Below are 24,854 nucleotides of genomic sequence, written 5' to 3'. Positions count from 1 at the left end.
CCGACCGATGTCCTAAAACCTATAATAAGAACACCCTGTCCTGCTTCCCAGCCCCAGCACTCTCTGACCACCTGTCCCCCAAGATCGCTGCCTGGGCGACCCATACGTGGACAAGAGAGCTTGCTGGCATGGACTTCTCCCCAACACCACCCTCCTGCCCACCATGACCCTGCGGTAGCTCCCCTCCCCCATAAACCCCTAGTGAACACACCAAAGTGAACCCGGGCAATATGGTTTGCTTCTAAGTCTCGGTATTTTCCACATTTTTCTTTAATGAGTACTCCTTACTCAGAAACAGCGGGAAAAAATAAACATAATATAATTTGTCCCCTCCAATTCCAAAAGTAACATATGTTCACTATAAAAAAAACTCTTATTAATACAGAAACATATAACAGAAAAGGAATGAATTGCCTACAATGCCTGCAGCAACCACTCTGTCAATGTTGTAAATTCCTTCAGATTTTTTTCTATGATCCTAACCACACAATACATCTGTATGTTTAAATTTATCAAGCTGAAGGTTCTCTAAGATAGCACCTCTACTGCAGAGGTCAACAGAACACCATCATCATCATCATCATAATAGTTATTATTATTATTAAAACGACCACTTTAAACACTATCAATGCGATGGGATGCAAGTAAATAACAAGAAGGAATTAGAGACGAGCTTTCAAGAGAAATGCAAGACCACAGCTACCAGGGAGCGTGGAGCTGAAGCTCTGGAAGTGGAAGTCAGCAGGAAAAGAACAGAGAGATGGTGTTGGAATCCAGGGCTGTGCTGCAGAGCCAGAGTCTGTCCACTGCCTCCTCCCCTTGGATGTCAGGGAGAGCCACAGTCCTGAGGCCAGCTGATTCTCTGTCAGTCAACAGGTCCCCCCTGTCATCATCTGTGACTCTGACGCAGACAAGCTGGCCCTCGATCTCCCCTCTCCAACCCCTTCTTTGGCAGAAACCCTGAAAGGATGTGGGCTGGGGTCAGTTCAATCCATCCCTTGACCAAACACCCTTCTACCGGGACAGGGAAGCTTCCTCCCTAAGTGACAACTTCCAAATAGTCTTCCCTGCCTTTCCAACAGGCATGCCCCCAAAGGGCTTACCCTCACAAAAGCATTCTTTTTAGAATTCAGTGCAAAGCACTTTCTTATATACAACTGTAGTATTTTCTCTCAACACTACTGAGAGGTGGGGAGAAATATGTTGATTTCCTCACTCCATGCTACACGCGCAGAGTTTACATGGCTGCCCAAAGATACTTCCCAAATTGGTATAGCAGTTTTGGACTAGCCAAAGAATTTGGGAAATGGAAGGTAGGGAAGGTTGAAATTGTTTTGTGACCCAGTGTTCCTTCTATCCCTGCCACCTGCTTTTCACAAGGCCCATACCATTCACTTATACCTAATTCTTTCCGTTCACATCCATGGGGTCATATTCTCCACAAAGAAATTCCCCAACATCTGGTTACTTTGGTATGTTTATTTACAAATTCAAACTTGACTACGGTGAACTTCAACATCAGTGATTAATCAACTCAATGCTGATGAGCCTCAGTGTTTTCCTTCCTCTTTTCCAGTGGCCATCGCCCACGTTCATATCAGTTGTCCACATTTGTGGCCACACCTCGAAACTCATCACCTGAAACCTCCCCACCTCTAATCTCAGCTGCTGCCTCTCCCGTGCATGACCACAACCTCCTGTCCTGCTGCCTACTCCAAACACCGCAAAGACTCTGAGCAACACACACCATGAATTACCAGCCCCTCCAGCTTCTCCTTGTCCCTCTCCGCTCCTAGATTGGTGCAGCAATATACTCACTAGCAACTTAGTGCCTCAGGTCCCAAGCCTTGACAACTGTCAAAATATGAATAAACCCTAATCCTCTGATTATAAATATATATCACATAACCATGCCAATGGGCTCCCCTCCCCCAAAAGTTACACTCTCTACCTTAAACAAAAATTAATTCCAAATGGATCAAATGTAAAAAAGAAAACTATGAACCTCTTAGAATAAAACATAAGAGAAAATCTGCAGAATCTAGGACTAGGCAATGAGTTCTTAGACCTGACACCAAAAGTACAATCCATAAAAGGGAAAATTAATCAATTGGATCTCATAAAAATTAAAAACTTTTACTCTATGGGAGCCCATGTGAAGATGAAAAGATAAGCAACAGACAAGGAGAAAATATCTGTAAACTACATATGTGAGAATAAAGAACTCCCTAAGCTCAACAGTAAAAGTATAAATAATCCAATTAGAAAATTAGACAAAAGACACCAACAGACATTTCACTGAAGTGAATATACAGGTAGCAAATAAGCACATGAAAAGATGTTCCACATCATTAGTCATTAAGGAAATTTACATTAAAACCACATGAGATATCACCACACAGCAATCAGAAAGGCTAAAATAAACAAGTGACAATACCAAATGCTGATCAGGGTGCAGAGAATCTAGATTGCAGGTGAGAATATAAAATGGTACAGATGCTCTGGAAAACAGTTTAGCAGTTAATAAAAAACTAAAGGCACAACTATGATATGACCTAGCAACTGCACTCCTGGACATTTATCCCCCAGAAATAAAACTTATGTTATCACAAAATCTGTAAATCAATGGTCATTATAGCTTAATTTTATAGCCAAAAAGTGGAATCAGCCCATTTGCCCAGGTAAATGGTTAAACACACTGCAGTGTGCGTATGTGTGTGTGTATACATATACATATACATATACATATACATATACATATACATATATATGTGTGTGTGTGTGTGTGTATGTGTGTGTGTGGACTACTACCCAACAATAAAAAGGAACAAATATTGATATATTCAACAACCTGAATGAATCTCCAGGGAATTATGCTGAATGGAAGGAAAAAGCCATCCCAAAAGGTTACATACTGTATAATTCCATTATATAACACTAGAGGCCCAATGCACAAAATTCGTGCAAGGGCCTTGGTCCCCACCCACTGTGGCTTGGTCTGGAAAGAAGGACGTCCGGTCTAATTAGCGTATTACTCTTTTATTATTATAAATGTTTTAAATGGCACTTTAGAAACAGAGCATCAATTAATGGTTGCCAGGAGTTAGGGAAAATGTGGGGGTGGGAGGGAACAGGATAGTGTGGGTATGGTTAGGATCTTGTGATATTGGGACTGTTCTACATCCTCACTGTGGTGGTGGATACCTGAACCCACATATGTGACATCACTGTTTAGAACTTCACACACACACACACACACACGCATATTCTCGAATGCAAGTAGAATCAGGGAAATGTGCATAAGATTGCTGCACTGCTCAGCAATTCTTTTACTCACCCTGTCCATGGATATTCCATTCCCCCACAAATCTCTACTAAGCTTACCCTATTTTTCAAAAGCCCACGACCCACCTCGTCCTACATGACATTAGTCCTCATCTGAAGAAAACAATTATTAGTCCCTCCCTGAACCCTCTACTCATATGATTATGTGTCAGAATACACACACACACACACACACACACACACACACACACACAAAACCTTACTCCTTTTGAAGTTTCTCCTGGGTTTTCTTCCATCAAACATATCCTCAATTCATAAAATTTTCTGCCCTATGAACCAAATGGCCAAGTCTCTGCTCTGTTCTAAAATAAGTCTTCCTTTAACTTTTTATGACCATCTCATGGCTCCTTCCCTGAGTGGCCAAATCTCTCCAAAGAGTGGACATGGTAATGTTCCCTCTCGGTACAGAAGGGGTATACACTGAATAATGTAGTTCATTTCCTGTACTCAAATCCTGTAAAGACTGCTTCAAATGTTAGTCTCACACTCTGCTCATTTGCTCTAAATCTAAAAATGTGGTCCTATTCTCTTGGACCTAGGCTGTACTCTAGCCCAATGGCTCTCAAACTGGGTGGATCGCTCAAACTACCCACCAAGCTTTTAGAAATAGAGATTCCCATACCATACATACTCCCAGAGTCTGACTCAATTTGTTTGCGTCCATTCTGCTTTGTCCTTTTTTTTCCTTTTTTTTTTAAGCTTCTCTTGGGAACCACTGATGTGTCTTCCTTCTTCTTAAAAAGGCAGTCTCTTTACTCTCCCAGGGTTACAGACACTCCATTTAAAATCTATGCCAGTTTTATCAGGAGACACTGTGAGCCTGCCCTTCGCAGGCCATATCACTCACTCTCACAGCTTCAGGGATCACTTCTCTGATGGTGAGCCCTAAACTATAACTTCAACAGGTCATCTTCATCTGGATGGCGACCCAGTACCTCAAGCACATGACAAAACTCAACTCTTCACGCCTTTCCTCTCAACAAACCTGCTTCTCCTGTCTCCACTCCCCATTTCATTTAATAGTCCCTCCATCCTCCCTACTACCCAGAAGCAGAACCCTGAAATCATCTTCAACTCCTCCTTCTCTTTCACAAACTAGATCCAGTCAGCCAGTTCTATTGGCTCTATCTCTGAAACTTCCCCCACCAACACTGCCAATACCGTGGTTAGGTCTCATCTTCTCCCACTGAACTATTGCAATAGCCATCTAACTTGTCTTCCCGCTTTCAGAGCTGGCTTTGTAAAACACAGGCTGAGTCACAGCTGTCTCCTTAAAAAAAAAAAAAAATAGTAATGGTTTCCCTTCCCTTTGTTCTCAAATGAGCACCAGACACCAGGAGGAGGCATTCAAGGCCCTCCAGGATGCAGTAGCAGCCCACATTTCCAGGCTCATCTATCATCCTCCTCCACATACACGCTCATTTCTGAGAGCACCAAAGCTGTGCCCTTTTGAACTCTGTGCCTTTTTCACACTGTTCCTTTAGGCTTGAATGCTTTTCCCTTCTCTCTCTATCCAAAGTAACAAGTCTGAATCTGGGTTCCAGAAAGCACCTAACATCTTATAACTATACATAAATATACATTTGTCTGCAGAAAAGATCCACAACTTTCTATAGATTTGCAAACAGGTCTATATGCAAAGTAAGTTTAAAAAAGAAAACAACAACAACAACACTTAGTGGCCTTTTCCAAGTCAAAGTTAGCTCAGATACATTTGTCTCTCTTCTATGCTCTTGCATTCTTAAATACATACTTGTGCATTTCCCAATCATAAAAAATCTCACTTTGAGTTGCCCTACCACTAAGCTGTGTATATCTCTGGTACAGAATATACTTCCTTAAATGTCAGTATTATAGTTAGTGTACTGACTGGCTTGGTTTCAAATGTCAGCTCCACCACTTACTTATTGTGTGACCTTGAGAAAGTAACTTGACCTTGGTGCACCTCAGCTTCCTTAGCTGTAAAATGGGGATAATCACAGTATCTATGTCATTGGGTTGTTATGAGGAACAAACAGACATCACATTCTAAAGCAAAGAGAAAATGCCTAGCACATATAACTGGTCAAACAGGTCAGTTATTTTCATTATTTTTTATCTGTTGTCCCCACTACAGTCAAAGCACAGTGCAGGCCCTCAATGAATGATTTATGAACCCATGTCTTCTTCAGTCCCAGAGCTCACCCACTGCCACAGCAAAGCTGTTGGAAAGCATAACTCGGTAATAATTTAACATCCTTTCCTCTTTCTCCCATATGACCAATTCTTGAGCCATCCTAATTAGCTATTTTTTTTTAACCTGGATTGCACAAGGGCTCACACCTTGTGTATAGACCTCTGCATGGCCCCCACACACTCAACTACCCAATCAAAATGCTGATGACGTTGGCTTTGCTCTTCTCACAGGAACCAAACTATTTCAAAATTCCTCATTACTCATCTATGCTTAAGATTCCAGAATTAACCCTTGTTCTACTACTGTGCCTATTTGGGCAAAAATCTTTCCTACCTCTTGAGCTAACTTTTTCCAACACACATAGCAAAAGCCAGGGTTTCTTCCTTCCCAATCTGGAAAGACCATTAAAATACAAACATCTTTCTCTTTTTCTTCCTCTCTTTCTAGCCAGTTCCTTCAACAGTAGAGGCCCTGGGGTATAGAGGCTTATTTATTCACCTTCTTTTGTTTTAGCCAATGGTTCATGTATTCATATATTCAAGAAACATTACTGACACTTTCTATGTCCCACAAGACAGCCGGATGGGATCCCTGCCTTACAGAGGTTCCAACCTGTTCTAAGGGTACAGTTCTTTGTGCTTCATATTTTTGGCCAATTCACTTGAAATAATGCCCTAACACACAGGTCAGACCAAGAGAGGAAATCAAAGATGCCACATGATGTTCGGATAGAGAAATGGAAAGAACAACTTCATCACAGTCCCCAATGGGCACTTTCAAGGCCTGGAGATCCTACAGGACTCGGATGGTACAGCCATTTCCGTATCAGGACCTCTAGGGCCTCCACAGACATAGATCACCTTCCTGGTCCTCAAAGCTACGTCATGATAGCCCACTGTCTTACAAAGGAACAACCTGCATTTCCTTGAACAGTTCTCCAGATCAGATGTCTGTCGCTTTGCCTACACTGATTAACTAGTGCACACTCACACCTGATGCCCCTTGTCTGTTCTGCCATCACCTCACTAAAATGGCCCCCTTCCCTAATCTGTCTTGTGCTTGTGTGGAGTAAGCAAAGAGGCAATTCCAAGTTCGTGCTTCCCTGGCTGGCTGGTCTCAGGGCAGCAATTGGAGAAGGCTGGCCCAGAGATGCCTTCCTCTAGTCCTCACACCTCAGCTCTCTAGGGCTCACCAGTAGGCCTGGAATCCCAGCAAGAAAGGGGGCATCCTGGAGCTGTGCTAAGCAAGGACCCTGAAGACACCCACTAAGAAAAAGGCCAGCCATCATTCTGCCCAGCCTGCCATCAGGATCCTAGGGCACCAGCATCTTCCAGACAGCTTCCTGGCCACCATCAGGGCCAGCCTTGTGATCCAGGATCCTCCTGCTGTGTTAGTTGAGAAGCATTCTTCCTGCCAGCATTGGGCCAGGTGCCTCGGACATCAGTGGCCAAGAATAGGCTGCAAAAGACTAAGTAGAAGGTGACCATCTTCAAAGGGCCCTCAGACTTCCCAGAAAGCTCTGGCACACAGCCCTGACCTCAGGTCAGTGTTTCCTGCAAATGAACTTGTGATGGCTCCCCGAGGGCAGGGACCATGTCTGTCCAGTTGACAACCCCTAGCACTGGGCTGAAATGTAGGCGGCGCTCAATACCTACTTGCTGAATTAATGTTTAATGACCTATACTAAGGAAGGATGAAAGCACAGTGGAAAGAGCCCAGGTTTTGGAGTCAGACAGGCCTGGATTTGCAACTTTCCAGCTCTACCATTTATGCTGGTCACCTGCAAGCCACTTTACCCATCTTAGCCTCAGCTTCCTCATCTACAAGGTGGGGATCATAACTCACACCTCGAAATGTTGTTGGGAGCATTAGATGGAAATTATATGTAAAGCCTTTAATTCAGTCCATGGCAGAGAACATCTCTTGTTTTTAGTTCATAAATACTTGTATAGCTCTCATTGTATATCAGACACCACTCAAATGTGGTAGGGGAGGTCCTTGATCACAATTAGTTTTAATTCTTATATTGATCCACTGAAATAGGCTTTATTTAAATCCCTTTTGCAATGGAGGAAATGGAGGCACACAAAAGAAAAGCAACTTGCCCAACATCTGATATCAACAAATGGCAGGGCCAGGATTCATATCAATTTCAAAGTCCAAGATTTGAACTGCTACACTTTTCCTTCTCTAAAGCAAGCAATCAATGAATGTTATCTCCTGTCCTTACCGTGGTTTGATGATGGGAGATATGTGACTACATAACTAGACCAGGGTTTTCAGTTGCCACAGACACACACTCAGGCATTTCTGGTGCAGCCACTGTGGGAAACAGTATGGAGGTTCCTAAAAAAATTAAAAATGGAACTGCCTTATGACCCAGGGATCCCACTTCTGGAAATATATCTGAAGTAACCAGAAACACTAATTCAAAAGATATATGCACCCCTATGTTTATTGCAGCATTATTTACAATAGCCAAAATTTAGAACTAGTCCAAGTGTCCATCAGTAGGTGAATGGATAAAAAAGTGTGATAGCCCCGCCGGTGTGGCTCAGTGGTTGAGCATTGACCCATGAACCAAGAGGTCACCAATTCAATTCCAAGTCAGAACATATGCCTGGGTTGTGTGCCTGATCCCCAGTGGAGGGCATGTAGGAGGCAGACACTTGATGATGTTTCTCTCTCATTGATGTTTCTATTTCTCTATTCCTCGCCCTTCCTCTTTCTCTAAAAATCAATAAAAATATGTTAAAAAAAAAAAAAGCTGTGGTAATTTGCACAATGGAATACTACCCAGCCATAAAAAAGGAAATCTTTATCTTCTGTGACAGCATGGATGGATTTGGAGAGTGTTATGCTAAATGGAATAAACCAGTCAGAGAAAGATAAATACCACATGACTTCACTTATATGTGGAATCTAATGAACAAAATTAATAAACAAACAAAATAGACTCAATGATACAGAGACTAGGCTAACAGCTGTCAGAGTGGAGAGGGTTGAGGGTGCTGGGTGAAAAAGGTGAAGGGATTAAGCAAAAAAACATACCAAAACAAAATGAAACAAAAAAAAAACCCTTACAGACACAGACAAGTATGGTGATTACCAGAGGGAAAGGGAGGTGGGACAAAACAGAAAGGTAAAAGGGGAGATAAATGGTGACAGAAGGAGACTTCACTTGGGGTAGTGAACACACAATACAATTTATAGATGATGTGTTACAGAATTGTACACTTGAAACCTATATAATTTTATTAACCAACTAGAGGCACAGTGGAGGAGGGGAGGGGGTCCCTCAGCCCAGCCTGCCCCCTCTCACAGTCTGGGAGCCCTCAGGGGATGTCCTACTGACGGCTTAGGCTCGCTCCCCACGGGGAACAGGCCTAGGCCGCAGTCTGGCCTCCCTCTGCGGGCAGATCTGGGGCTGCTGGAGCCGGGCAGCAGTGGCGGCTTGGACACAACCCGCTCCGGAGCTGCTGGGGCCAGGTGGCGGCGGTGGCTTGGACACAACCCCCTGCCTCTGCTCTGGGGCTGCTGGGGGCCACGCTGCCCCCCTGTGTGTAGTTCTCTCAGGCCCTGGGCCTTGCCTGGCCCCTCCTCCTGAGCTGATCGTGACCATTACGGCGTCCTGGCCTAATATGCACATTATTTCTTTATATATATATAGATGTCACCCCAATAAATTCAATAAAAATTAAAAGAAGTACAACCAGAAAGGAAAACACAGAGAAAAAGAGAGAATGAGTATGCATCCTCTTCTTAATTATCCCTAATTACCCCTGTCTACACATAGGGTGCCCAAGACAGAAGTAATCTGTCCACATGGGGACCAACCATATAAAGACTCAGCTTCCCCACAGACAAGGGAGCAGAGAAGGAAGTCAGCCTTTTGATGGCCCAAACCTCATCATAAAGAGAGCTTTCGGTTCTTTCTGTCTATAAGATTGCATTTGCCCTACTGCCAACCAAAGAGGAAATTTCATTACCAAAATAAATCAGTGCTGCACTTGACCTTGCTTTTCCCATGGCTCAGGATTAGTGACATCACAATGCACTCTACAAATGCTCAGAAATATCAGAATAACCCCCTCAAGTCAAAAACACTTGGTATTCCACTAAAAGGCATTAAATTATTTTGATTTTACTCCATGGAATCCAAAATGCTTTCAATGTTTTCATTTACAAAATGCTTAAGAGAGAAAGTATGTGCTCTGGACCTTAAGAAACCTCGACTCCTGGTCTGGTTTGTGTCCTGATTCACTTATGGTACGATGGGGAACAGGCCGCAAGCCAAGGAACAGTAGCTCTGGCCCACAGTGCTCACATGACTCAATCCCCAAGTGGCTGGGGCCTCACTGTGGAGGCTCCCAACTCAACCTTTACTCGTCCTCAAAGTCACGAGCAGGTCACAGGCAGCTCCGGGCACCTGGGGCAGCCCCTCTTACGGGGTCCAGGTTCCATCTCCCATGGCTATTTCCTTCTGAAGTAGCAGTAGAAGCAAAGTTCAGGGGGGATGTTTTCTCTCCAAGGCAGATGCATAGAGTGCAGTGACTTCAGGACCACTGCAGCAAATGCATCTCCTGCACCCCCATATCAGGACACACAACCCTAATGCTGCTCACTCAAAAAGATAACCCATTTTTAAGTCAGGTTGGTCATCAACACAGTCAATAAATGTAAGGCTGATTTGTGTGTATGTGTGTGTGTGTGGGGAGGGGTGCATTGGGGGAGGGACTATCCCTACAGAGCATGTGCTCTCAAGGAGCCCTCAGAATCTGACGACCATGGGTATTAAAGATGTGCTCCCACATCTAGCACCATGTTTGTCAATGAACTGACTGCGGTACAAGTCACAAAATCACAGCATCACAAAATGGCAAAGTCCCAAGGACCCATGGACATCATCTACTCCACCCCTTTTCTTTTTTTACAGGGGAGAAAAACTGAGATGCAGATCAAAGGTAGGCTTGTTTGAGATGACTCAAATCTAAAACTTCTCACCATTCTATTTCCTAACCAGCTGCCTCTGACATCCAATTACCAACGAGCGCTCTTACACCATTATTTTCATAAAACAGTGTAATTATGATGAGGTTATCAGCAAAATGGTTAAATCTACCATGGCTGGTACCGAAAAAAATACACTCAAATGGAGAAAACAAAATGGAAGTTGAAAAGATAAACTTTTGCTTTGAATTATGTCCTCAGTCCTGAAACCTAAAGGGATAGACAGTGCCTTTCCCAGTATTCCCTGTGACAAATAAAGGGCTGTCGTTATTCTCCACCAGGATTTCCAATAGAAGGCCAATATTTTAGGTTACAGCAATTTCTGGATAAACAAATGGGAGTTGTATAAGGTAAAGTAGCCTGAAACCACCTTCACTACCCATAATAAAATCAGTTTCAAAGAAGGCTTGAAGATTAAAGTGCTTTTCTCTGCCTTTAAAATGGGGAGGTTTCATTTTTAGGTATGAAGATAAGACCCTGAAAACAAACAGCCAGGCCTAGGACGAATAGATCAGGAAAGATACAAACACACAGAAAATCAAAGGCCCTGAAACTTTCTACCCACAGCAGCTGTGATGTTTCATCCTGGGTCCCTTTCAGCAGACCCAATGAAGCTTCTCTGGCTACAAAGGATTACATGAGAGCATAAAACAAATTCTGAAGGTTTGGGTTCTCTCTCCCATTCCTACCCCCCACCCTTGTGTGTGTGTGTGTGTGTGTGTGTGTGTGTGTGTGTGTGAGAGAGAGAGAGAGAGAGAGAGAACAACAGGCTTAGAGACTCTAATGTTGCAGAAAGCAAAATTTTCCTCGTTTCCATTACATCATCCAAGTTGGAGACAGGGAGGGCGGAGTGGGGGCACAGCTGGTGGCAGCTGCACCACCATCTGCTTTCTCCTTAGCAGTGTGTGCTAGTTTGAGTTGCAGCCTCCTATGGCTCCTGATAGAGGAGGCACAGTATTAAAGGTACAACAGCCTATTATGAAAAGCTTTCAAATTATTTAGAAATAAATCACTCTTGTGATAAGTTAACCTTAGGTAGGTTGCTAAGCCAGTTCTCTTTGAGTTTAGGTTGTTTGCATCTCTTTAGAACTCAGCTATAGTGCAAACTCTGTCAACTCAATGTGCTCAATTAGACAAGCAGAATATACAAGCAACCACCTGCCATCTGCTTCCCAAAAGGTAAGCAGCCAAAAAAGCATTAACAGAAGGACTGGGGAATGCCCAACCCTAGCAGGCCAGCTCCAGAGTTTGGTATCCTAAGCCATCTGGTCAACCAGTCTTGTTCTCTTGGACACTCGTGGGGTTTCCTTCAGAACACACTGCCTGGCATCCCTTCTAGAAGAGGAGATGGGTGAGAATAGCCTGGGGAGAGGGGTTAATGCCCTGTCTGCCATTCAACTGCAAACCGGCAATGAAGCTGCAAACAGGTGGTTCAAGGGTCTGATTAAGCCATACACATATTTTATCTAGTCTATACAGGGTTATGGTAAAAAGAAAAGAGTGCTGACTTTTCAAAATGAGTTTTCCTATATAAACATCTAGATTGCTAGCTCTTCCTGGAAAAAAAAAAATTAAGCTATATGGCATCAGCAGGCCCGTTTCAGTTATCTGGAGGTAAGCGGCTGCACTTTCTTCCATTAGGCATGCGTTCTGAAGAATGAGTCCCCACCCTGGTGTCTCAAATGCCATTGCATCCATGTTCCACCTGGACCTAGAGAGCTTTTGATATAATGTCACTGAGCATGGAGAGGGAGAAGAAACCCCCAGGGAATGATTTCCCAACTGTCCTTTACTGATTCTCCTCTTAAGTTGAGATTTAGTCCCTTGGATGGCCAACTAAAATTCTGCCAAGATCATTCAACACAACATAATGAACAGATCTAAGTAGAAGGCTAGCTGCAATGACCCTTCAATACAAAAGCAGGTTGCAGCGTTTCAGAGAGGCATTCCAGACCACTTACCATACATCTTGCCTTCGTCTGATAAGATGATTTTCCTCCTCCCACAGGGTGGATAGATAGCCAAGGCTTCCTGAAAGCTCTGCTCAATGTCAGGACTCCAGACCCCTTCCGCATCGTTGTCAATTGGCTTATCTGCGGAGTCACTCATCCTTTCCATGTTTTCGGCAGGGCTCTCGCTGCCGCTCCAGCTGCTGGGCTCAATTTTGGCGGTTGGGTTTTCCAAGCCGAAGCCTGGAGCCTTTTCAAGAAAATAAACCTAATAAAGAAATGAAAATATAGTGTGATAAGGATGAGGTAACCACCGATAAACTGCTCTTTGCTAGTTTCATTGCACATTCTTCAGTTGGCAGATCTGCTTGAGAATAACTGCTAGTGGAGAATATGGAATTTTGAGATCCAAGTGGCTTTTTTTCTTTATGTATTCATGTTAGGCACTCAATACAGAAATGCAATGGTGGACAACAGCTGTATAATCTTTGCAGATTAGAGAAAGTTTTCATCCAAGAATAGTACTCACTCTGAGTTGCAAGTTCACAGCGAACCATGCAAAACCATTTACTAAGTGCCTCCTATCTACCAGGAGCACTCTGCTCAATAATAATCAAATAATCTCCACAGCAGAACAATTTTGTTTAAAAGAAAATAAAGTAAAACAAAAGATGTCTGCCTCATTGTGGCCCGACATGGTAACTCTGAAATGTTAAATCATCCCAATATTTGTCACTGAGATCACCCAGATGCGAGATGGTGGTGGCAGTGTAGAAGAAGGAGATTATTTTGTTATCACAAAACTCACTCTACTATGACAGCTGACTTGGACCTGCCAGTCCATAGCATTTCTCTGCGGGACATTGAGCCTGAACAGTCAGGTCATGTTGCCACTCTCAGCTTCTAGATTGTAACCTTGAAGCAGGGACCAAGTTGTCCCCATTCCTGCCTTCCCTGCAACAGCTACAAGAGGCCAGCACATTTACAGAAAGAAATGGTTTACACCTACATGGGTACTTCATCTGGTAGCCTATTCGGAATTCCTGATCATAAGAAAACTGTGGGGGAGACTTTCATTTCTTTCTCTGTAGCACTGAAGGTTACAGAACCAAAAGAAATCTTTCTCAAAGATTTATTCCCCTTAAAGTATGCATGAAACCTATGGTCTTATAGGGATAAGCTTTCTACACGAATGTCAAACTGGCACAAACACCCATGTGAAAATGATCTAATCCGGTATCCCCTGCTGTCCACACACTAACATATCAATATTCCTTTGTTGAAAAAGCATCAGATCATTAATTCAAAGGCTTCCCCCCAAAGGGGAGAATTGTTCCCGGCAACTGATCGAAGAAGGGAGGTGGCAGGGTCACAGTAGAGAGAGCTTACTGGGCCTACCATTCCCTGCCTCCTGCCCCCATCAAGTCCACACAACATTACAACAGAGGCAGCCAGAAGGGGAGCAGGTGCTGGCCCCACCAGGCACCAGGGACTGCTCCGTGCTCCAGGGCAGTTACCTGAGAGGGAGCAGCCTGTCTTCTTTCTTTCTCCCTCCCCGTTGTATCCCTTTCCTCTGCCCTCCCCCACCAGTGTATATCAACAGATCCCAGGTGCAGAAACTCTGAGGCACAAGAACATTACACAATTAATGGTATAACTAGTGGGTGATTTTGGCTTGGTACCCTGACAGCTTTTGAGATTTGGCAGCACCTGGATAAAAGAAACCCCCAGGTTGTCTGCCTTTAAATGCTGCCACAGATCCATCATTCAAAGAACTTGTCAGCAAAATATTTACTACTTCTTACCAACACGTGTACATTGGCACCGGACTTTAAAAACTGCCAAATGTTGAGGTATAAATTATGCACAAGAAAGGGTTTTGTGATTAACCCCCAAATGAACTCTGCAATGCCTGCAGTGTGGGCCTTTTGAATTCTAAAATTATTACTTTTTTTTTTTTAACTAAGAGTCTTATAAAATTCAAGCTGAGCTGTATGCTCCCCTAGAGTCTGTTCTAGCTCCAAAGCAGTTTATTGGAGAAATTATGAGAATACGAGTGAATGCTTTGAACAGTGGCTAATCCGCTGTCTACCTCTCCGCCTAACCTCCCCCAAACCACCCTGCCACCCCCAAAACAAAACAACAGACATAAAAAAAACAGGCCAGTCTTTGAGCTCTGGGCAGCTCAGCGAGCCACATTTTAAGAAAAACAGTAATGTACTCAGCATGCAACCGCTACGGTAGAGGGACAGAATCCAGGACAGTAGAGCCAGCAAAGGGACTGGGGAACTTTACTTGCCTAAAAAGAACATCACCATGTAACTGAGAGCCTCAGAGTCTTCAGACCAAACTCCCCAACACTGCCCTAATCCAATGCTTGCAGTCCCCCCTCTAACACTTCTCAACGGGTCATATAATCTACACATGAACATCACCAATGACAAGGAACCCACTACCTCCACACTGGCATATTGAAATTCTTCCATCTACTAGGCTAAGACCCATGTACAGGCTAACTTCTATACTAACCCATCCCTTGCAGAAGCAAATCTCCCACCCAAACACCCATTTATTATATGTGGTAGGAGCACATGGCATATGTGACAGGAGCAGCCCTACTGTGTCCCAGACTAGACATAAATCACATAATACCTGGCTCAGGCCTCATGAACGCATCCCAGTTTGTCCATGGCCCTCAATAAATGATGCTCAGAGATTGACTAGGATCCACAAAACCTCTAGGCTCCCACACTCCAATTCCTATTCCTGAATTCCCTTCTCTCGTGCAACTGGTTTAGGAGCTAAAGACAGGAGTTTATTTATAAATCCCATTATATTAGCCTACATGGCTCAAAGCTGGTAAGATTTTTTTTGCATCATAATTGCAAGCTTAGTGTTCTTAGACACTGAGCATCCTCTGAAGAGCTGGCTGTCACATGGAGGGGGTGTTGACCCATTCTGTGGAAGTTCTAAGATGATTCCAGCTCGACATGAGAAAAAAGTTCCTGCTAGTTGAGCTGTTCAAAAAGGGGTGGGCTGCCTTAAAGACAGACAGCAGAGTCTTGTAGACAATTCCTTGAAGTTACCTCTAAAGCTGGGAGTCACAAGCCCTTGGATGTTTGGGGAATGCAGTATTAGCATTAATTGATCAACCCACTTAGTAAGCACAGGCACTGTTCTAAATGCTCACATGTTTTTATTCATTTACTGCAAAGGGAAGAACTCTGTGTCCAGGCCCTTGCAATTTGGTCAACTGGAACTCAGCAGGATGGAATTACCTACTCTGGACAAGGGCCAGGACACAAACCCCAGAAGCTACCAGATACATAATCCACAGAGTTATACAGGCCCTTGGTTTTACAACCCAATTGTAAGATGAGGCCCTGTATGGGCAGAGAGTTTCCAATCACAAGACTGGGGCTGGCTGAGAAAAGCTCCCCGTACTGGATACTGAAATAACCATTCTGGCATTCTATCCCTCAAGTCCCTTCCAGACCAGCTCAAAATCCACCTCATCCTGGAAACTGTCCTTGTATCTAGTGGCTCAGAGTATCAGCCACACACTAGGAGTGTCCTAAAAATGTGTGGCATTGGTTAAGTTCCACCCAATCTATCTGGTTTCCACATACAAAGCAAGAAGCACCTGCTTATTACAAATAATAAGATCTAATCAAGTGAATTGTGTATCTGTAGAACTGATGTCCACCTCCTCATCCCTCCGTTGAGCAAGGGAGTTAACTTTCACACAATTCAGTAAATAAAGAACAACGTAGAATTGCGGGTGGGGGGGAGGTAAGGCATGATATTCAGGCTCAAACTGATCTATACTCCAAACCTGGCTCACACACTAGCCATGCAGTCCAGAATGAAGTAGTTAATCTCTCAGAATCTCAGATTTTATTTGAAAAATGGAGATAATAAATACAATCCCAACATAGGAAAATCATTAAGGAGTGGAGGGACTCTATCTGACAGGATTGTTGTAAAGATGTGAGGATAATGAGTGAAGGTGCTCTGTCATTTGCTTTCAAGTCCATTATCTATAGACAGTGGTATGTGCCTTGTAGTGCCCAAATACCTACTGATAATGGGATGGTGAAGAAATGAAGGTGCTCTCCTAATGGTTCCCTTTGGGAAATAAAGTTACAAAGGATCTTTAGATGACTAAATAAAAAATTTATATTTGTAACAAACCCCTCTATTTCTAATACTTATATAAACCTACACTTACATTCACAGGTTCAATAATTTTCATATTTTGGGGGGGAGTTTGGTTCAAGGGAACAATCCCAGACCTAAATGAATGCCAAAAAGGAAAGAGAGAAGGGAACTCTTGTCGCTGAAAATCTACTGTATATCATGTAGCCCCTACGTGCCTCAGTTTCCATCATTAACACTTTTGTAGAAGTTCCTTTTTTTCTGAAACTCTTCCTAGCCACACCATAATAAACTCCAAAAAGAACTGTTAACAGGGACCTGCTAACTGCCCAACAGCCACACTTCCTAAATGGATCATTATTTTACAACTACCCACTGGCACTCTAAAAAGAGCAACATGAGTACAACGGAATGACATCATATGTATATTTGACCAATCCAGATTTTAACTTAAGAGCTGAGAACAGAAGGGGGTGAGGGAGTCAAATACAGGTGCTTCTGACACCAACTCTATTCACAGAACGTATGAACAAAGGATATGACATAGGACCCAGGAATCTGCTGTTCCATCTTAATTCCTGTGGATCGCTCATAATGCAAGCATCTCACCCACTTGTGGGTGATTTAAGAGCTGTTAAATAAAAGGGTTAGTTTTAACTAACTCTCATGATTCATAAAATGCCACTGAACATGAAGGTCATACAAAAAATCATACGCTTTGTCTTAGCCAATGTCTTAACACTCTCTGAGGCAAAAGGAAAGGAGTAGTTAGGACTCTGTCTCTATTTGAGTAACCCGGGACCATGTGGTACTTGTAGCCCCCTGAGTGTCTGTTTCCATCATTAACACTGAAGGAGGCCAACTTAGTCATTCATCACCTTGTGGTTCCATAGACTCAACTAATAGAACTCAGTATGTTAGCTTATTATTGCCCCACCCATTCACACTCCAGTGTCCCTGAGGGCAGGGACTGTTCAAATCACCACAGTCTCCACAATGCTAGTACAGCACCTGGCATAATAAATATTCCAAAAAAAGAAAGAAGGTACAAACCAACAACCAGATGACATGAACATTCTTTGACAACATGACTAAACTTATCATCAAGCTTCACCCTGACCCTGGCTAAGGTTCTTATGAGATGTAAGAGCCCAAAGGAAATCTCCAAATTAGGAAGACAGACTTAAGTCTAACACAGTTTGGATAACCAAGTGTTGGCTGAGCCAATTTCTTCTTTATTAATCATGGTTACTGACAACCAATAGTCCATGTTAAAGGGACAAATATGATTTGGGTCCTCTAGCAGGTAAGCTTCTTCTAACACAAACATTTTGAGTGGAATGGTAAGTTTGGAGATACAACATTTTATTTTTGCTTTCCCTTTCCTTTGGCCACCAGTAAAAATGACAGCTTTTTAGAAAAGCCATAAGGGAGGCAAACTGGTGAGGGTATAAAGACCAGAAACTAAAGAGGTGGCCAAAAAAGAAATTCACAAAGGTAAAAAATAATAATAAATTAAAAAGGTAGCAAAGCAAATCTGAGCGAGCAGGTGAGTGAAAAAGGCAACATATAGCGAGTTGCACTGAGAGCAAAGCTAAGAAAAAAGATTTCTAAGCACTCAAGACAAGGTGAAAGCAGGCACAGGTGGAGGCCACTTTAGGGTTTAAAGAAAGAGAATCACATGGTTGGAATATTTGTAGGAGACAACTCGACCAAGCATTTGATGGTTCGAAGTTCACTGTGATCTTAGTAAAAGCACAAGTTTTTCTCATAAGAGGAAAGCTGACCTCCAACAAAAAGACTAGGAATGAAGGAACTTTACTTCCAAAGTGAACTGGTACCTGAAATCCAAATTCATCCTGCTCCCAGGTTGCAAGCACAATGTCTAAAGCTTTCACCTAGAGCAGTGGTTCTCAACCTTCCTAATGCAGTGACCCTTTAATACAGTTCCTCATGTTGTAGTGACCCCCAACCATAAAATCGTTTTCGTTGCTACTTCATAACTGTAATTTTGCTACTGTTATGAATCGTAATGTAAATATCTGATATGCAGGATATATTTTCATTGTTACAAATTGAACATAATTAAAGCATAGTGATTAATCACAAAAACACTACGTAATTATATTTGTATTTTCCGATGGTCTTAGGCGACCCCTGTGAAAGGGTCGTTCGACCCCCAAAGGGGTCTCAACCCACAGGTTGAGAACCGCTGACCTAGAGGTTCTTAGTTAATCAATGAACTACCCTTGTTGGGTATTATCCCCACCTTATGAGGTCCAGAGGTTGACTAAAGTCATATACTTAACAGATTTTGAATCTGGAGTCATTTCTCCAGAGAAAATGCTCATCCCATAGGAACATCAGACTCACACTACTTGCTCACTAGCTGTAGGCTGGATTTCAAAAGGAGGAATGTAGGCAGTGCTGAGCTTTGTCCATGACTGACACCATCAAGCACAGTCTAATTAATTCCTAATGAATAGTGATGATACTGACTCACCTCCCTGAGTAGCTGGGATGAATGTCAGGCACTAATGATGGTTAATCGCTTCTGCATATGTAAAATGGGGCAGGTTATTATTTTCCTACCATTTCAGACACTAGCCAAACTTGCTAACAAGTGGCTTGAGAAATTCGAGGATCAGCAGCCTGAATATTGAAGGCAGCCTCCAGAGATATAGAACTATAGAATGTAAGTCAGTGTCAATGAGAGAGCAGATCTTTTAGGGAATGCAGACACTGAGAATTGAGGCCACATCTGCTGTGGAGCCAATATCAGCCAGTGAACCTGGGTGTCATATACTCCAATTGTCAACAGGTTCCCTCTAATTTCAGCAGGAAGGAAGGAGTGGATAATTACTCCTTCTCATTTTCAAAAATCACTCCCCTATCAACAGGATCCATCAACACGCCAATACCTCTTCACCAAGCTCCTGATGCTGGGTACCCATTAGAGGACTTAGCATTGCCCTCCTGAGATGCTCTAATTCTCTGCTCCATCACCCCTAAGCACTTGCTCAGGTGACAGCTCAAGAAAGGCTTTGATTGATTTCATGCTATGCAGCTCTGTATTACCAGCCTTTAGGGGAATAACCTCTCTATCCCCTTAATGAATCTGTTAGCCTCTGAGAACAGAAATTCCTGCCTCTTCCTTTCCCCCACCACACCACCAGTCAAGCTAATCACTGCTCTCCTTCATCAGTAGACTCCTTCAAAGTGACACAGCCACAGACTCAGGTCCAGCCAGTCTATCCCATCTGACCATTCCAAAGTGAAGACTGGACATTGAAACAGTGCACTCATAAGGGGAGCTTGTGCTGGATGATATGACTTGCAGGTTGAGTCATGGATCCTGGGAAGTGGACAATTTAACCTCAGGAAACACATTTCAAACCCGGAAACAGAAGTTTGTTTGCTGCTCTAAGAGAAAAAATGCCACTGAGTTAGCAGTGAGTAGCTGTCAGCAAACATTCTGAGAGGAAAACATGTAAGCCCCCTTCCCAGGTGTAACAGTCAAAGAAAACCACAAAATTAATTCCCAATTCCAATAGGTGTGTAGTGTGGACATACATTTGAGGTAAACTCACCAATCATACTGCTTACCAGAAACAAAGAAAACAAATACCAAGAAAACAATACTCTTTAGTCACTAAATTATGGGTACTATAACTTTCTTAGTTGGTAAGATTCACCACGTTATCACAATGCCTTAGCATTTTAAATGACAATGAGTACAAACTCAAAATCAAAAGTAGACAGTTAATATTTCAAAACATATCAAAATGTGAGATAAATACATACACTGCCTTTGGCCAAACCTTAAGGCAAGCGTTTCAAGGGGGTCCGTCTCAGCCCCATGCCCAAGGGAATGCCTACAAATGGGCCTCGGACAATCAGAGTGCTAGTTCCCTGGGTGGCAAATCCATGGGTCATGCCTGGGGTGTCATCCTTCTTACAAAAGGCCAGTGGAGACTCACTCAATGTTACACAGCCTGTTGACAGCCAACTTAATGATATGTTGACTCTGGACTGACTCCGAATCCCAGTAGCTGACCTGCCTAGAGGCAGCTCCTTTGGCAAAATTCTAATTCTGCTACATAGAGAAATGGTTCTCCAGCTTCTATGACTTAGGATGCTTCTCTCATTCTGGCCATCTACCCTGGATTATTTAGACAGCATGGTGGGAGACAGAGGCAACAGGTAAATACACAATTTACTTTGGATGAGGTTGTAAGCCAATCTATAAGGAAAACTGGAACCAAGATGGCATTTTAAAGTGCTGAATTGTGAAGTCCAAGTCCTTGGTTCTTTGACTAAATACATACACTGGCTTTCAACTGCTCTCTAAAGATCCAACTGATCCACATGGATTTCATCAGCATTCGCATCAGTGGATCCAAAACCTAAGCTCCAGCCTGCCCAGAAGGAAAGAACTCCTGTTTCCTGTCAACTTCGGGTAACCAAGACCACAATTTGTCCTGACGCACTTGGTTCCTTTCCATCATCTCAACCATCAGAAATATCACTTGTGAGTGAGTGTGGGTGTTGGGTCTGGCCTATATGCCTTTAAATATCCATTTCTAATGGATCTGAACATACAGATCCTGATATGCTAACCAAATCATACAATAGTATTTTTTGAGTCCCAACACATGATCATACAACTCCTTGGGAGCAGAAATAGAGCTTGTGTGACCTCTAGGACTGAGAACAGTGGCATGTGGCATTAACACTAGACAAAAGTGGGACAATGCATAAGAACAGAACTAACTTGTTTGATCCAGTACCTTTCCGACTCCATAGTTACCTTAGAGAAAGTTTATTCCAGGAGCTCTGAATAATTGCTTTTATTGAATTATGCTTTTATGTGATGTGATGTCATTAGCATACTACAAAACAAACTGTGAATTAGTCACTGGTTTTTCTACAAGGATGTTGAGGTGTCCTTCATCAAATCACATAGGTTACTCTTTATGAAAATGCAAAAGGAGAGTTTGATAAAACGCCAAACGCCCTGTGTTTGTACCTTGTGGCCAACCAGCTAGGCCTTGACTTTCTTTACTCACTGGCTACCAAGGTGCATTGAGCCACTCTGGCAGAACCCTCAGGGAAAGCACGGGGGTTATTTTAGTTGACAAATTTGGTTGCATTCCTAAATCCACTTTAGGTCCTTACCTCTATTCCCTTCTTTTTCTTCCTTCTTTGCCCCACTCTTAATTTATGCTGTTTTAAAGCCTTGTAAGCTGCCTTAAATTCATTCTGAAATGAGACAGGAAAACTATTTTTGTTTTATAATTATCTCCCTCTCCCATGTCTCCCACCCAGGTGACAGGTGCTAGAGAGAGAGATGGAGATGAGTAAACGTGTAACCTTCCCTACCCTCAAGGAGCACCCTTCCAGCAAGAAGACAAAGTTATTATCCTTCAAGATGTAAGCCCCAACTCCTTCCTGAATGCCAGTAGCACTTTTGCTCACTCATTGCAAAGGAATGACTTGTTTATGTGTCTGTCACCCTTGTTTGTGGGTTTGTGAGACCCATGTGAGGTCCATGCCTTTAATCATTTTTCTGTCCTGGGCATTTAATGGAACGTCTAGTAAATAGTAAATGTTCCCCCAAAATAATGAGCGAACGGATGTCTAAGTAGTGAGTCCATGAGTAAATGAATTAGTGAACAAGTACATGAATATAAGATGTCAAAAGAGGAATAAAAGTGCTATTTGAGCACAGAAATGGGAGTGGATTCTGTCGAGTCAACAACAGCCTCAAGGGAGGTGACATTTAGGTGGGTTTTACAGCCTGCGTGGACGCAGCAGGCCGATTAGGAGAAGGGTACTGAGAGGCCCGCTCAGAGATGTCCATGGAGGGGAAGTTGTGAAGAAAGGGCAGAGCAAGAAAACAGAAAGGTTGGGGCAGAGGCTGGAAAAGTAAGCTCCGCCAGATCGCAGGGGACTACCCACGCAACAAAAGGTCTGTACTGTTTCATACAAAGGCAACAGAAATGGGGGGTAAAGAACAAATAATTTTAAAATTTGGAATCAGAATTTTTTAATCAAAAGCCTTTTCAGTGTCCCAAGGCCAGTTCTCTAGATAAATTCAAGTGTTACAATGTGGCATGTCCCTAAGCATTTCAAATTTATGAAGGCGTTTTAATTCACCAAAAGACAATGATAGTTTATACAGGTGTGCTTGTTTAAACAGCCCAGAGCCACAAGATTAACTCTGCTAGGTACCCAGTCACTCAGTTCTTCCAATATGCTCATCAGGCTTTCCTTTCAAGTGCTCTCCATTTCCCTGGTCCCAAAAGAGGGCTGTGTGCTGCCAGTGTTCTCATCCCAAATTCTGCATGGGGACTGGAATGCCAATGCTCACACAGTGTGCAAACACCAGCTCATATACATGACATTGCATGTTCAAAAATATCTTCTGGTTTCCAATGTTCACTGATACAACTGAGTCCCCACCCTTCCAATAAAAAATACAATCTGCCACTTAATGATGGCAGTGAGGGCGCAGCTGCAAAACAGGTCTTACACTGAGAGGGATGCAAATTCAGGGGCCGATGAAAGCCTCACCCTGGCCTCCATCCCTGTCCTGGTCCCTGGTTTATGCCTAGTTCAACTTCAGAAGGAGAAAGAACCTGGCTGAGGCGAAAGAATTAACTGTTGTCCCCCCCTTTAGACAATAAGCCACTCATTCAACTAACAAATATTACTTGAGTAACTACTGTGTGCACAGCACCAGCTCTGAGAGGTCCACAAGCACTGCAAGGACACACAGTGGGACAAGACCCCCAGGCAGAGAGGTACAAACAGAAAGGTTGAGGCAGCCAATTCTGAAATCAGGCCTTACTCTGCCTTTATTTCTACATGGCCCAGGGGGTTCTGAAGGAGACGGTAGGACTCTTCCCTCCTCACCCCTGAAACCTCTCAGCAAATGTATAAAGCAAAAAAGTCAAAAGCCCACAACTTGATTCCATCAACACTTCTGCAGCTCCACAATGCATGCATGCACCACACACAGAGAAGGTATCTCTTTAGGAGAGAGAAAAAAAAAAAAAAAAGAGGGAAGGGTATACATTTCTCTTCCTTCTACAGGTTCTGCTAAACTGGTAGAGGAAGGTGGAGCTCTCAATTCCTCTCTCTAAAATGTAATCCGTTTTCAATCACAACTACAAAGCCTCTAAAGCCCTCCCTCTTTCTCAGTCCAGTGGCCTAATGGTAGGGATGCAACTTGAGAGGCCAAAAGACCCAAAGGCAAAGCAAACAAACCCAAACCTTCACAGTCAGCCTGTGAGTGTGCCTCACAGAAATGGCATACTGGGTTCTGGCACCTTCAAAGTCACTTCTCTGTGTCTAAGCCTCTGTCTGTAAAAGCACCAATTAAAATCCAAAAACCATTTTCCAGGTCCTGAGTGAGGGAAACCAATCCCACAGCCTCCTGAGGGATTCCTCTCAGAGAACCTGGCTGAAGCAGCACCCAAGCTGGGCCATCATCCCAGGCTTCTGGCTTCTGCCATCCCTTCTGATGCAACTTGTCACCAAGAATGTTTACTCATCCCTTCATCCCTCAAATAGATTCTTTCCACTCCTCTCTAACCCACTAACTTTGCTCCTCTCTCACGGGCAGGGCCTCACAACTTCTTTCTGAGCTGGGATGTCGCCTCAGTCCCCACACCGCCACACTGCCGACAACCTGGTTCCACCAGGTTCCCAACCTTGGATGTACATTTGGAAGACACAGGTGGCTTCTTAGAAATATAAATCCCAGCTCTGATAACAGAAGTACTGAATCAGAATCCTTAGGAGATGCATTCTTTGCAAGACTCTCCTGTGCTATTCTTCGGCCAGAGTTTTCCTAAAATACAAATATGACTTTTATCATACACTCATTTGAAATCTTTCAGCAGCCCTCCTCCCCGCCCCACTCTAGGACCCAGCTGCATAATGGGGCACCCATGGCCTTTACCCCCTGATCTCAGCCTGCTCCTCATACACCCATCCAGTCCCCTATATTTCAGCCACGTGACCACTCTAAAGTGCGCAGACACAGTTGGCTACCTGCTTCACCCCTTCAGCCACCTGTGTCCCTCTGCTCAGAAGCTTCTCTCACCAGCAACACTGCCTGATGAATGTCTGAACAGTCATTCCAAGACCAAAGCCAGCAACCTCTCCTCTGGGAAGCCTTAGCAGATGTCTCCACTCAGACAAGTCAC

General features: G+C 43.4%; 1 protein-coding gene across 10 annotated transcripts in view; it reads right to left on the bottom strand.

Annotated features, from left to right (window-relative positions):
* TEAD1 (TEA domain transcription factor 1) overlaps nt 1–24,854 on the bottom strand; it is a 262,434-nt gene that overhangs the window by 168,254 nt on the left and 69,326 nt on the right. For all 10 annotated transcript variants that reach the window (XM_059708928.1, XM_059708932.1, XM_059708934.1 and 7 more), the window contains exon 2: nt 12,493–12,748. In XM_059708928.1, coding sequence (XP_059564911.1) covers nt 12,493–12,649 — 157 coding nt within the window. In that variant the 5' untranslated portion in view covers nt 12,650–12,748. The remainder of the gene's footprint in view (nt 1–12,492; nt 12,749–24,854) is intronic.

Source organism: Myotis daubentonii, chromosome 9 (genome assembly GCF_963259705.1).
Source record: "Myotis daubentonii chromosome 9, mMyoDau2.1, whole genome shotgun sequence".
Classification (NCBI taxonomy): domain Eukaryota; kingdom Metazoa; phylum Chordata; class Mammalia; order Chiroptera; family Vespertilionidae; genus Myotis; species Myotis daubentonii.
Note: the sequence above shows the minus strand (reverse complement) of the source record. Positions and strands in the feature narration are given on the sequence as shown.